General features: G+C 41.4%; 2 protein-coding genes across 2 annotated transcripts in view; one reads left to right on the top strand and one right to left on the bottom strand.

The window, feature by feature from the left end:
• Positions 1-15,594, top strand: part of necab2 (N-terminal EF-hand calcium binding protein 2) — a 521,316-nt gene that overhangs the window by 309,668 nt on the left and 196,054 nt on the right. The gene's annotated exons all lie outside the window — the stretch shown is intronic.
• Positions 1-15,594, bottom strand: part of st3gal2 (ST3 beta-galactoside alpha-2,3-sialyltransferase 2) — a 62,456-nt gene that overhangs the window by 20,451 nt on the left and 26,411 nt on the right. Inside the window, exons 2-4 of the mRNA XM_044035511.1 lie at positions 4,446-4,503; positions 4,350-4,354; positions 2,082-2,756 (exon numbers count right to left, since the gene is read on the bottom strand). Coding sequence (XP_043891446.1) covers positions 2,082-2,756; positions 4,350-4,354; positions 4,446-4,503 — 738 coding nt within the window. The remainder of the gene's footprint in view (positions 1-2,081; positions 2,757-4,349; positions 4,355-4,445; positions 4,504-15,594) is intronic.

Raw genomic sequence — 15,594 nt, 5'->3', positions numbered from 1 at the left:
TTGTGTGTCTGATGGAGAAGTAACAAGAGGATGGACCTCTAAATGATATATATTAGAATAAATATTAGAAAATCGAATAAGAAAACAAAGACTGGGATGTAATTATTCACAAGAGAAAAATACGATCATAAAGATGAAATGAAAATCAGTCAATAGAAGACTATGCAAGACTGTGCAGTCTATTCAGAGTGGACTAAAAACAAGATGCTTGAAGGATTATGTGCTATGGCTTTATCCACAGCCAAACAAACAAGATAAATCATGATTACTGAGGTTTAGAGGTTCTGGTAAACAGACTTTGTTATAAGTGACAGAGCCAGTCTAGTGCTTTCCCAGATTTCCCAGTCTTTATTCAAGTGGTTGCTGAGTCATGTTTACTAAACAGATGAATGTGGTTTCAATCCTCCCGATTAACTTTCTTTTGTTTTCTTTTGTTTTCTACTTAGCTCAAACCAAATCAGGAACAGATTTGTGTTGCAAATGTAATATAGGGTTGAAGAGTTATTTAAACCTTGGTTCAAAAGTAACGGCTCATAAATATTATTACGTGATTCACGCACAAAGAACTATGGCTGGAAACCGATGATACAGAACCACAATACAAGTACGATTTAAGGTGCGTTCCCATCAAACAACCCATTGTATTTACTTGCCTGTCTCAAGTGATCAATGTGAGTAAATATAAGTGTAATGACAATCAGGTTTAATTCTAATTATTAACCAATCAACAACTGCTCAACCAACCAACAGATTCAATCAAAGTGACAAAATGATGTGAATTTAGAGCAAAAAGCCAACTAACCAACTGCTTGCAAATTTCCCCACTGCGGGACAAATAAACCACTATCTTACCTTATCTTATCTCACAGTTTAAGCAAAAACTAAATCTTTCATGTAAAGAAGGAGTACGAGCACAACAGACCTTCTGTTCTCTAATACAACATTCAAATAGCAGTAAGGCTTTAGTCTAAACTGTGGTGCGTGTACCACCATTTGTCCGCGAGCTTCCTCTGGTGGTACATGAAGGAATAATCAGAAATACTCTTCTGCTGTGTATGACAGGGTGAGTGGTCGAGCTGAGTAGAGCTGTAGAATTTTGACCAGAGTGCATGGAAAATTAAACAAATAACTCGTTATCTCTCGTTCCATCTTAATCTAATTTCCCTACGAGTCGACAGCTGTTCAAGTAGCACAGAGATTAAACAAACGCAGCTACTCAGGCCTTGCAGTCGCACAGGTCCACTGTTGGCAACACCGACCTGCCCGGCTTCACTTCTGATGGATGTGGCTGGCTTTATTGGTTGAGAGTAACAGCAGTTTAATGCCTCAGAGATGATTAGATTGAACGGCCAAAACAAAACCACAACAAAAACACATGCAACTGTTTTTTTTCCTCCTCTCAATTTTTTTTTATAGCATTGACAGAAATCCAACTTTAATCCCTGCAAATAACCAGGTTGTCCAACTTCCACACCGACTCTCTGCCCCACTTTACAGCGTTGCAAAGTCCGTAAAATATCTCCATGCTAACTGGCTTTTGTGACATGTCATTTTTTTTCTCTTCAGTTCAAATATTTAAGCTTGTGTCTGCATTGTGGATCTTGGGATTTGTGTAGCAGAATTTGCATGACAAGATTCACCCTGCTGCAACCAACACAACATTTGCATCTATTCATGTCTTTTGACTGTGCACAGTGTGTGCAGACTGTGGTGTGGGTACATGCTTTTGTTCCAGAACTGCACCCAAGATCTAACTCTGATTCCCCAATTTACAATTTGCATGTTAAAATCAGTTCACGCCCATGGATGAATTCAGTTCCTCTGGTGCCAGATTTCATGTTTTATCACAAAGCCTTTTTGTTGAGTTTGTGTTCAGCACTGATCAGAGCCTCTGAATGGCTTCTTCTCCATAGCAACAGGGACATAAGGCAAAACATGATATCTCAGATGACGATCAAATGATTTAAACTGCTGTTTTTCAACATTGACCTGAAGAAGAATATGAAAACCATGTGGGAAGAAATCCCAATTTATTAATTCACTGAGTGAAGAAGGCAAAGTTAAATCATCTTGTTACTTACCACCCACCAGTAGTAGACATCGGGAGGCAGCTGGACGTTGTCTCTGGTCCAAACAGGTGAGATATCTGGATCGTAGTTCTCGTCGAACCAATCGGAAACGCCCGGGTCTCCGACACAGCGCGGGCAGGCACATGTCTTCTGTTGGGAAGTGTCGGGTGGTGACAGGTGGTGAGTGCCCGCGTAGTTGGGCACTAGCTTCACACGCCGGGACTCCTCCCACCCAGGCGGCTCCAGGTAGTTGAAGCTGACCCCGCCGCGGAGTGAGACAGTGTAGAAGAGCGAGGTGAGAAAGACGAGAACCAGCGAGCCCAGGAGAACCCAGATTCTGCGGGAACATCTCACTCTGCCTCCTTTCTCCGCTCCACCTCCTGTGCCGCCACTACCTCCACCCCCGGCTGCCCCGGCCACCCCTCCACCCAGGAACGGCCTGAGCTCGGAGAGTCTGGGCACTCCCCTGGACGGACCTCCGCCCCAGGACCCCCAGCCCCAGCGTCTGTCCCTGTTCAGAGTGGAGGACGGGATGCGGCCCCCCCATGGCCATGCCCCCACCCCTGGGCCTGCCACTGTCCCCAGCCCACTTCCTCCGCCGCCTCTGTGCAACGACCACCAGGGCCTGGTCAGCGCGATGGGAGCGACCTCCTGGCGGTGAACTACGAGATCACGCACTATATCAGCCTAGTGAGACACACACTCAGACACACAATGTGTCAGAGTCCATTTGTCTCACAGTCAAGCTGTGCACTGAGCGATGCTCCACCGCCTTCTCACTGGATTCTCTCCCTCCACAGCTATGCGCTCGTCTCACACACACACACACACACACACCCGCACACACACACACACACACAGACACGAGTCGTGGCTGAATCACATTCAGCAGCAGCCCGGCTGCTTCGGAAGTCCTTTTTCTGTTAATGTGAGCTGATCTGTCCTTCGGCTTCGAGCAGAGTCTCAGAATTTTCCATCTTTCTATCATTTAAAAAAACACAACTTTCCAACTTTCACTCTCTCTTCACCCTCTTCTCTCTTTTACATGCCTCTTTTGTCCCCCAACAGCAGTGTCCATCTTCAGTGAATCCAGTGGGTGAATGCAGCAGGCCCTTCCTGTGTGAATGGTGTTGCTTGCTCCGGTGCTCTCTCTGCTTTCTCTCTTTTCTGTCTCTCCCGGTTACACTGAAGCGACGTAACCACAGAAAGCTGGCAGACTAGTAAGAGAACAGCGGAAAGAGGGAGGGCAAAGGGAGGAGGAGAGGGAGGAGGAGCACAACAAGGGAGGAGGTTTGGCCTGAAGGGTGTTCCATCACATCTCTCGCCAACCTCGACAAAAAGATACCTCTCTTCCCTGCTCTTTTGCTTTTTTTCCCTCCTTCTGCTTGGTTACTCGTTTTACTCTTTTCTTGTTTCTTTGCCCCTCTTTGTGCCTTTTTCTACCCCTCTTTCACTCCATTGTGCACGCCTGCCTGTTCCACTGAATCTCTGTTTAAAGAAACTCTTCTGAGTTTTAAAAGTCGGCATGAAAAGACCTTTGTGCTGGACGATGAAATCTTAATGAAAAAAACAAGGCTTCATGGTGATGTACAGCATCTCTCACAATCATCTTATTTATATCCGCGCTGCATCTGTGGGCAGTTGGGCTAAAAATATCAAACCACTGATCAACAAGTCTTTTCACTGTTCAGCCGCTTCCCCGTTGAGATGAAACAATACAAAAGTACAAAAGAAGTTTGGGGGGGGAAGTAATCAAAGCATCAAAAGGCAGATTGATCGACGTTCTGATGGAAAGATTTTCCTGAAGATGCCTCGTCTGGGGTCGACGCTGCACAAAGAGAAGTTGAGAGCGGTGGTGTGCAGAGGGTGTGACGGAAAAAACAGACAAAACCAATCTGTCCCAAATCTCATCTTCTCTCCAGCTGGCTTTGAGAGAGCGGCGGGTGGAAGGGTGGGGGCAGCATCTGTCCTGCTGCCCAGTGTGTGTGTGTGTGTGTGCCTTTGATGTAATGTGTGGAGCTAAGCTAGGTTGCACAGTGTCTGCCAGTTGCACTAATCTAATTGTGTTCTACAGCTGTGTCAGTGTTTGTGTTTGTGGACGACCAACTGGCCGGCGGTGGCGAAAGTTTCATGGGGGGGCGTCTGGCGAGTTTGAGGTGACTGTCGAGCGGTAATCTGCTAAACTGTAATCCTGCGGTGGAGTCCCCGCGGTGTCCACGCAATACCAGCTGTGTCTGCCTTGCCCATGCTCATCTCATGCCCTATAAAACACCTGCTTACCTCACCTGCACACACACAGACACAAACTTCAGAAAAAATGTCTGGTGTGTGTTACTCGACGCCCTGAAGTGTCCATGTCTGTGAATGTGTGTCCACCTGGGATTCCTGACTGTCTTCTCTTGCCAGAAGTCTGGCCTCCTGATCCGTGGAGAACCTGTAGAGGAAGAGACAAAAGATATTTATTCACTCATGTTTCTTAAATGTGAGTATTTTTTAATGTTTTCTGATATTTTACATTACATTACATTACATGTCATTTAGCAGACGCTTTTATCCAAAGCGACTTACAAAGGTGCATTTAAACATTTGGGTACAAATAAGAGCTAGAAGTAAGTAAGAGCTTCAAGTAGAACAAACTATGAAGTGCTAGTCATAAGTGCGATGTACAAGTTTTTTTTGTTTTTTTTGTCGTCTTAGTTGAGGTAGAGTCGGAAGAAATGTGTTTTTAGTCGGCGTCGGAAGATGTGGAGGCTTTCAGCTGTCCGGATGTCGATGGGGAGATCGTTCCAGTTCTGCGAGTGCCTCTGCGATCCTCTCAGTGAGGGGGCAGCAAGCCTGTTTGTCGATGCAGAGCGGAGTGGGCGGGCTGGGGTGTAGGGATTGAGGATTGAGGACAATCGGAGGACAATCGGCTCCTCCATTTTATGGACCAAGCGATTAATCGAGAAAATAATCGACAGATTAATTGATTATGAAAATAATTGTTAGTTGCAGCTCTACTCACAGATCATTTCAACCACTTTAATCTTAGTCATTTCATTTTTCTCAAACAGTGGCTTTAGATATTTTAGTGAAGTCAGCATTAGTGACACTTTTCTAATCAGTATGTTAGGGCTACTTTTATACAGTTACCATGGTTACAAGTATGTGATACAAGGGCTTCACGTCACTGTAACGGTACCAACTGACTCTAAGACTGTCACTTTATATTTTAGCATCATTTTCGAGCTGTAATGACTCACTGTATTGAATACTTGCTGCCGTCTCAAAGACCTTAGCATCCAGCAGAGGGCGCTACTTTTTTCCTACTATATCACTTGACAGTGACTGCACAACAGGGACCTGTACAGATTGAGTGACTTTGGGACTCAAGGCAGCCGCAGCAGCGACAGCACCTTGGAGACATGTAAGACTCTACATGTGGAAGACTCTGTACAGATTGAGTGACTTTGGGACTCAAGGCAGCCGCAGCAGCGACAGCACCTTGGAGATGTAAGTCTACATGAGAAAGACTCTTTTCTCTGCAGATACAAAGCTGCTGCTGCTGTTTTGGTGGTGAGACAAGTGAGAGTACGACAAGTGGCCGCAACAATCTGTGTGTGCCAGGTTTAGCAAAGAAAACAATAATAGAAAGAAATCACTGAGGAAATTTAGGTTAAAGACATTCTCAGTTCACCTCTAGATTAACCAGGTGAAAATAATAGAGCAGACATGCTCACCAAGTACTTCTAAGTAAGTGTTTTTCATCAGTTCAGATTACAGCTAACTTCAATGACATTTTGGGGATAGGGTGTCTGACTCCGGAGTAACACAAGGGCCTTATCTAGTGCTCAGTGCATCTTCTATCTTTTTATGCAGACGACACTCAACTCTATTATCCTCGTGTATCAGGTTTTAACTTGGGAATATTAGTCATTTAATGCTTAAATCGCTCCAGGAACTTCATGTCTTAAATTTGCTGAATGAAGATAGAAGATACATTATTTTGAATGTGATAAATGCACTTGTACACTTGTATTTCTCATTCTTACAACCTGCCTGGTTTTCCTTTTCTATTATGCTTCACAAAGGCAACCCCCAGGGTACATCTCTTGAGTTGTGGTGGTAATATAAAAACCTTCTGTTTATTAAGTTAACGGTCCCTTTTGGATGTTTCCAGGGCCTCTGTGCTGGCTGATCAAATCATGGCGCACTATATAGGTGTTACAAATTAGCCATTATTTAAGGTAGACTGAAGAACGGGGTAACTAAAGAAAATGGCCCTGCAAAGGACTGGAGACCTGTCTTTGATTGGCTTGGCTTACCCCGTGACCCTTATGTGGAGGGTAAAGTGGTCAACATACTGTAGCTATATAAAGCAGCATCTCAGCTGTGTGAGTATGTCGTTATTCTTTGTCTCACTCAATAATAATTTCATTGGTCTTTGTGTTTTGAAACAGGAATGTGATGAATTTGTCTGTGCTTTAGGACATTTTGTCATCATTATGTTGTTTTGTAACATTTAAAAAAACTCATTAATTAGTTTGTAAGTTAAAATTAACCGCAGGTTAATTAACTGAAAATAATAGATGCCGCTCTAATGTATGACTCCTGTCTCACCATTTATCATTCTAATGGTGCAAAACCCACATGAATCCCTTGTGGTATAATAAGAAACTAATTTACCAGAAAAGAGTCAACAAATACTTCATTATATAGTTGGAGACAAAAAAAAAAGTTTTTATTGTAAACTTTTTTGTTTAAAGTTGAATTAAACTGTGAAGACAATCGGCTCCTCCATCCTGCTAAGAACCTTCCCAGTAAACAAAATGTAATGATTACTTTCCACTTCTCTATTTTTGATGATTGCCATGGCAGCCAGCAAGCAAGGCAGGGTTGTTACGGCAACAGAGACGACAGAGTCCCCAACCATGACCCGTCTAATCAATGCTAGGACAGTTGTCTTTCTTTTCTTCGTAGTGTTTGCTCAAGACCATCAACAGTCCTACCTGTCTAGTTGGGTTTTTGGCAACAGAGCCTGATGTTATTGTAGCTGTGCCCTAATACTGTCAGTCAGTCAGTCAGTCAGTCATCATCTAACCGCTTTATCCTCCACCAGAGGGTCGCGGGGGGTGCTGTGCCAATCTCAGCTACATCGGGCGATAGGCGGGGTACACCCTGGACAGTTCGCCAGTCCATCGCAGGGCCACACACACAACTAGAGACAAACAACCATTCACTCACTCACGGTCAATTTAGAGTGTCCAATTCACCTAATCCCCACATTGCATGTTTTTGGACTGTGGGAGGAAGCCGGAGAACCCGGAGAGAACCCACGCACACACGGGGAGAACATGCAAACTCCATGCAGAAAGGCCCTTGTTCCAACCGGGGCTCGAACCCGGGTCTTCTCGCTGCAAGGCGAGAGTGCTAACCACTATACCACCGTGTGCCCGCCCTAATACTGTATGCTGCAAATTTAACACATGAACGTTGTGGGATTTTATGCTTAAATGTGTCGGAAGGGGAACTTGTTAGATTACACAGATTTAAATCTTTGTCAAAACATGTCACTTGTCATTTTTATCTGTAGCGAAGAGACAAGGCAAACAGTGAGGAGAATGTATTGCATTAGACACATTGTCAACAGCAGACTTATCCATGCAGCCCGCGACTGGCGACTCAACCCATTCAGGAAGACAACTTTAATAAACATTCACACACAGCAGACGCAGGATTCAGCTTCGCTCAGACATGCACTCAAACCCACTGATCCACCGCTGATTGCGCGACGGTGCAGGATGTGCGAATGCAAACGACACCAGATGACGAGGTTTATATTCGAGTGAGCTTATGTAAGAACCATAGAGTGTTTGCACAATTTAGTGGTCAGGCATTCCACCGGTTGCAAAAAGAACTTGGTTTGAATGGAAGTGTATGGAAAAGTGAGCTTTGATTTTCACTGGATTTATAAAACGTCAGTCAACATTTTCACGAGCAAATAACAATAAATTCTGTTTCCATTTAGAGGAAAATATGCGATAAAGCACAGCACATATGAGGTGTGACTGACAGCTGGTATCATCCAATAGCAGCCTGGTTACAGGTGCTGGTGAACATCCGGGGCCCCTAACTTGTATGTAGCAAACTGTGCAGCAGAAAGTCAGTGCATCACTGACCCACAAAAACCTGATGTTAACAGCCAGGGTGCCGGCTGCCGGGACTTTGTGCTGAGATTACGCAACTTGTAAAGAGTGAAAATGGAGTTGGACACGCCCTAAACCATGCATTTTAGAATTGTCTAAAAGAAGGGCCCCCAGTGTCAAAAGAAACACGGATTATATGTCAACCTCTGTGTTCAGTCCAGTTTTAAACTGCTCTGCCTTCTGAACGACAGCAACCTTTAACTGCGAACCCTGCCCCCCCACGCACACTCTTTCCCTTTGCTGTCTCCATTTCCCGCTTTAAGGCAAACACCTATTGTCATAACCCTGGGAATGTGACACCACCCCATTTTTCTCTTTACAGCTTGTAATTATTACAGAATCACAAAAACCCTCCTTTGAGAAACAATGACTCTCAACAGGTGCTGGAACATTTTCAGGCTTTTCACACATTCCCTCCTCCTGCGTGCTGTGGCAAATGACAGTCTCACTCCACTCAGTCTCACCTTCTCTTTTTAAGCAGTAGGTGTGGGTGTCTAATGACTGAACAAAGAAAGTGATTAAGTCAAATGCAAATCTGCCCTCATGCAAATGTCTTTCGTTACATTACATGTCATTTAGCAGACGCTTTCATCCAAAGCTCTTTCCTGTGTGGCAGAGAGAACTACAGCTAACAGCTGCTGCAGGTCACGTCATGAAGACATGAAATGTCATCATTTACTCACTTCATCCACTTCAGTTGTACTTGTTTATTCTATTAATTAACACACCAAAATGAATTATTATTCTAAATAAAGAATATATTTAGAACATGAATAAATCTTAATAAAGTAATTTCAGCCTGTGGTGGGCGATTTTGTTATTGTTACGTTTATAAGAAACATCTAACTTAGACAAGGAGTACCAAGCTGCTTGAAAAATACTCTGTTTTACTTGGAACATTGCAAGCCTGGTTGCTTTTTTGCTGTATCTGCTAAGTCTAAAATAACGCTATCACTGCCCAGGTCGGTGGCCCTGATTTTGCAAGGCTTGTTTTCCGCTAACAGACAGTAGGGGGAGACAGTGGAGACAGCAAGACATTTAACCATCACAATGACTCTGCAGCTGTTAAATTAGGGTAAAAATCCTGCAGAGTTGCACTTTAAGTCAGCCTGTAGATCCGTGGATCGCACGGTGTTGCATCATTCTGACTTTACTGATTTTATTCCAACATTTAAATTACTTGAATAACTCGTCTGAACTGCTGCTGTTGTTGCCAACCTGCCTGAAAGAGTCAATTCTCATATACGTCAACCAGCATCTGCTTTCTTTCACTCCCCGCTTCCTTGTCTCTTTGCCTCTCGTCGTTATCAGTTTAAAATATGGCATCGGCAGAATTCTGCCGAAGAAACATCTGTTATTAGCAGCAATCTCCTCCTCCGCCACTACCATCCATAACTACACACAAAAATCACTTTTCCTCTTCTTCTGCTCCCATTTTTCTCTGATTATTTCCCAGTCCCCCCATTCACCTCCTCCAGTTATTACAACAAGATGTGTGTTTACGATGATAAAACACATCAAAGACTGTCGAGGTGACGAATCCCACGCCACAACAACCTGCTCCAGTTACTCCCACTGTGCTTCTTATCCGGCTGTCATTAGTAATAGCAACATTTATCAGGTAGCAGAAGACGTCCTTTTTAAAATTTACAACAGCTTCATAAAAACGTTCCATCACCTCCCTCTCATTGCTTTCCTCTAAATTTTTATTCTCTCAGCCAAAGCCAACCTGCTCCGTTTGTCTTTGGGTTTCACCTCAGCCATTTTGGCTGTTACAGGTATTTAATATTCCTCCCTCCTGCTGCTGCTGCTGCTGCTGCTGCTTTCTCCCCCTAAACTGGTTCTTTCTCTATTGGCCCTTTTCCACTATGGTCCCAGCTCGCCTCGACTCAGCATGGCACGGCACAGGTTGGTTTTCCACTACAAAAATAGTACCGACTCAATGTGGGTGGAGTCATCGCTGCAAGGCTGCATGAAACTGCTGTAACTTCGTCAGTCGCAGTGCTGTCACTAAATACACCAGACTGCACTGATAAATATTGAGACATTTCCCTGGTAATTGTTGGAGATTAACCCACTTTTTTAGGGATTGTTAAGTCTTTTTTTTTTACTGATCTACAGTTCGGCTTGATTCTAGAGTCGGACGTGTTTTCCCGTGGCCGGCAGTCTGGCGACGTCATGCATAGTATCGCCTCAGCTCGCTTGGAACCTCACCAGAGTAGGCACTAAAAAAAGTACCTGGTACCAGGTACTTAACCGTGCCGGTGTGTGTGTTTACCTAAACACTGACCTTGTCAGGACCAGTAGTCCTCATAGAGACCAAAGCCTGGTCCTAATGAGGCAGAACCTAATTTCTGAGGAGCTGATGACGTTTAGGGCTGATATTTGAGCTGTGGTTAGGTTAAGGTTAGGGTTAGACATTTAACTGTTTATGGTTAAGATGATTTGAGGCTGCTGCACGTACGTGTGTGTGTGTGTGTGGGTGTGTGGGGGGGGGTATTTGGCCATAGCGATGCATCACTGTAGTTTCATACAGAAGAAGCCATGCTTCCCATCAGCATAAATTATAAATGTAGGTTTCAATGGACAGTTTTAGTTTAATGTGATCTATGGTCCACACTCTGCAGTGTGTGTGTACTGTATATGTTATGCAATTCTCTCTCTCGCCCCCCATCACACGACCTGCACTTATGCAAACTGTATTCTCTGTTTCCTCTCCACATTTCATCGCATCGGTCCGTTTGAACCTCACCCGTCTCCTGTGCCCAGTCCATTATCACTGCCTGTCTATCATTGTTTGTTTGTGTGATTGACAGGGCACTGGGAATCTAGATTGGCAGGTGGATCCGGGAATTATTTTTGCTTTTTTAATTACTGTATGGTTAATATAGAGAATTATTCTTAGCAGCATGGCGCAGCCTTTCAAGTTAGAAACAGACAAAACAAAAACATTAACATGCCCACGGCAGAGGTAATTATCTACCTGTAAGGTAGGAGGAAAACAAAAAATAAAGTGATTTTAGGAAGAAACTAAAAACAACATTACAGCTGCAACTAGATTTCCCAAACCTGGAAATGATGATGTTCTCAAATTACGCCTTCTTTGACATTGTCCTTTCAGAACATTTTCACATTTAAGAAGCTAAAAAACTTGTTTTTTTAATTCTTTCACAAACCAATAACAGATTATCAAAATAGTTGATGATTCATTCATTAATCGAGTAATTGTTTCAGTCCTAAGACTGTTTATATACTGTATATTGGTAGGTATTTATTCAGTTCTTGTATATTTACCCAGAGGTAAAACATTTTCATTGTATACAATCTTTTTTGTTCTTGAAACAATTACTCGATTATTAATCGATCACTAAAGTAATTGTCAACTATTCTGATAATTGATGAATGGATTTGAAACTTTTTACATGATTAAAACAAGATTTCTGATTCTTAAATGCAAATATTGTCTTTTTTCTTCACTCCATATAACAAAGAAATATCATTAAAAACGGAATCATTTTAGTTTGTGGACAAAAACAAGACATTTGAGGACATCATCATTTCTAGGACCAAAGGATTACTCGATTAATCAAGAAAATAAAAAAATCCATTATGAAAATAATCGTTAGTTGCAGCTAATATATTGATTCTTAATTTATATCTTAGTGCATGTATCTTAATATAGGCTGTGAAGGCTATTTTATGTGCTTAGTTAACTAATTACCATCTAATGATTATTTTCATAATCGATTCATCTGTCAATTATTGTTTGGTCCATAAGCCAAAAATGAGTCAGCTTTAATGATATCTTTGTGATGTGGAGCAAAGAAACCAGAACATATTCACATCTAAGAAGCTGGGTAGTTTTTTCCTGTCCTATATTCAAACAATATTTTTTATACACAAACAAGAATAATACAACATGGAGGTACTGGAGACCCGCTGATGATTATAAGGCGTGAATGTGCTGTGGGGATAATTCAAATGGAGTTCATTCAGCTTCATTCACAGTCACTGCCTTCAACAAGTCTCCTCTGTCCTCTGGAGAAAACCACTTAAAGAAACAACTTCCACCGCGGTGCGACTCTTACGTCAGCACTTCACTGTGTATTTGAGGCAGTTTCGACTTTACTTTGACGGCCACCACCGCCGCTTTCAAACATAAGACAAGAAAACCATGGTGACGAGGGCAGGCGCTCCAGCGACACACGCTGTGAGTGGACAAAATTAAGACGTAAAATTAAATAAAGTGAGAAGAGACTCAAAAGAAGCAGCCAGTTTAAAAAAAGATAATGGTTTTTTTTTCATCATCAAATTTTATAAACTGCATGCTGAGAGCCTGACTCTCACGCTCTGGACTGTAGCCATGGAAACACACTATCTGTATCCTATAGAAAGATTATTCTTTCATTCCAGCCTTTAGTTAATTGTGTCACAAAGCCACCCTGATTATGTCACTGCTCAAATTGAATTGAATTGGCATAAACCACTTCATTACACCATTTCACAACGCATGCTTTTCATATCCATATGTTCTCACAAAGTGTTTTCACATAGGAGAGATGAGTTTTGTGCTGTTTTACGTACCATTTCCAATAATCGAATATACAGAATTTAAATCATAATATACTTACTCTGTGGTCCAGCTACAGTATATACTGTTTGTATGTACAATTCAACACTTATTTTACATATAAAATAGGTTATATCACTTATTTCAGATCGAGTTAAGATGCTGTTGTTGTACTTAAGATAATCCTTTATTAGTCCTACAGTGGGGTCATTTTTTGGTGTCTCAATGTACAAATGTACGATACAGGAGATATTGATGATTAAGATTATAAAAATAGAATACACTACACAGTATATACATTAAGTAACCAGAATATATATGTATGAGTTAATAGCCATTTCAAGCAAAATTGGTATTGGTATTCGAATATTCAAACGTTCTAAACTCCAGCAGATTGTGAGAGTAAGCGTGTCGAGCTAAAGCGAGCAGCTAACGAGATGCATTCAAGGACTCTAGTAAATTTCTTCACTTCTGCGGGATGTACAGTGTGTTAAGCTTAGAGGGGCAACTTCAAGATGCATCCAAGAAGTTTTTTATCACTTTTAATCACGTGAAGTTCACAACAACTAAATGCTTGCTGCCGCTGCCACCTTGTGGTAATAGATAGATAGCACCACAAAAAAGACAGGAGGCATTGGAGGAGACAGATTTGTTTTTTATAAATGCAATAACTGTTTTGCATCTTAATGCCTTAGTCGTAATCAAATATAGGCTTAGATAACTTAATTAACCATCAACTATTTTGATAATCTATTTAATTGTTTGAGTGTTTTTTCAATAAATTAAAACAAGTTTTCAGATTTTTTTTTCCCCCAACTTGACAAAGAAATCATTCAAACTGAATAATTTTAGCATGTGGACAAAACAAGACATTTAAAAACATTAACCAGTTCCAGGTTTGAGTGAAAGTGATCAACATTTTATGTTGATCGCAGCCCTATTCTTAACATACTGTGACACAGATGCACTGTTGTGCAAAACTCTTACTCTCTGTTTTATACTTTAGTTTTTATAACTATCATGTGAATCTTTTATTTTACCATTCTTAGTTGTTGAGTAGCTGTAACAAAACTCAATTTCACCACAGGGATTCATTAAAATTAAGTATTTCTCATCGTGATCTCTAACAGCAGAGTGGCAACAACTCTCCAGAAGTCTCTATCATTTTTCTGAGGATGATCATCACACCTACCGCAGTAACAGATGGATCACTGTCACAACAATCTCTCCAGAAACTACAGAAAGAGCTCAAACAGTGTAAAAGGTCTATCCATTTCCTACTGTGACAATACACACAAAAAGTGACACCAAAATATAATCATTTCTCCCTTTTTGGCCATAACCTACAACATTTTCAAACCATTTAACTGAAATATGTCTGTAACTGCGCACAAACAGACCAACAAAAACACAGCAAAGGATATTATCTACCTGTAAAATAACGCGAGCAGGGAAAAAACAAAAGGAAAGTGCTTTTAGGAAATAAATAAAGGGCATTTAATAACAGTAAATAAAACATATATCCTAAGAAAATAAACATAACATATTGATTAATCTGTTGATTATTAACTGAGTACTTGTTTGGTCCATGAAATGTCAGAAAGAGGAGTTAGTATGATGATTAATTCAGTAATTGATTAATAAAGTGAATATCTTTAGTTCCTAGACAAAACAATACATTTTCCCACCATTTTCTACATTTCATGGATGTTTTAACAATGAAAATAATAGTTATCTGCAGCCTTGTCCCGTAAAAAGATATGTTTTAAGCACCTCCCACTTTGTCTACAACAAGAAGTAAAATCCCACTCTGAAAATCTGGTTTGTCCAGAAACCCCTTAAATCCTGTTTATACTTTTCAATTTTGATTTTCTTCCTGTGCATTAAAAATTTGAGTGCACTGGGAGGAAAATCTAGTGCACTAAAGTGCTTTAAAGCATTCTATAATATACAGTCCGTGCCATTTATTATTATTACTATAGCACTTCTGAATTTCTTCAGGGCTTCACATTCATAAAAGATCTACGGTTTCATGAGTGGATGTTTGTACTTGTAGCACTTAAGTTACCAATCTCTGCTTGTGTAATTGTGGACTTTCAGGTTTTTTAGAGGTTAAAAAGGTAAAACTTTCTTTTCTTTGCAGTGGAGATGAAAGCAGTAGCAGCAACAGTTGCTTCAGGTCTCAGAAGCTGACAAAGATAATCACACCAGATGGGAATTTGCATACTGAGGGAAAATCTCAGACGTTTCACAGGAGCGGCGTGTTCCCAGCATAACAAGTTTTAAAAAGTGGCAAGGGCATTCAGTAACAACCTTGTCAATGATATGCTGGAACAGTGGTCAAAGGGACAATCACTTCAGTTCATTAAATTTTTTTTGGTCAAGACCACAACTAAAATAGTGGCTCATCCCAGGATACACACAACGCTATGCGTAGGTGTGCCATGTGAATGTGGAACTGTAAGTGAATGGGTGTGAATGGCAAGATTGTAGAGTAAAACAGCTTTGATTTATGGAATTAGATTTGTGTCAATATTTTACAACCCTTTTGACGAAGCAAAAACAATATTTAAGAAGCAAAAAATATCCATTTAGTCATTCAAAATTATTGTATTTGATTCTTTGAAAATACACTTGTGAGGGAGCGCAAAGAACAAGTGAGGGAGCGCAAAGAACAAATAAGGGAGCCCAAAGAACAAATAAGGTAGCGCAAAGAACAAGTGATGGAGCGCAAAGAACAAATAAGGGAGCACAAAGAACAAGTGAGGGA

This window comes from Solea senegalensis, linkage group LG10 (assembly GCF_019176455.1).
Source record: "Solea senegalensis isolate Sse05_10M linkage group LG10, IFAPA_SoseM_1, whole genome shotgun sequence".
Lineage (NCBI taxonomy): Eukaryota > Metazoa > Chordata > Actinopteri > Pleuronectiformes > Soleidae > Solea > Solea senegalensis.
The sequence above is the reverse complement of the archived record's forward strand: the minus strand, read 5'-3'. Positions and strand labels throughout refer to the sequence as shown.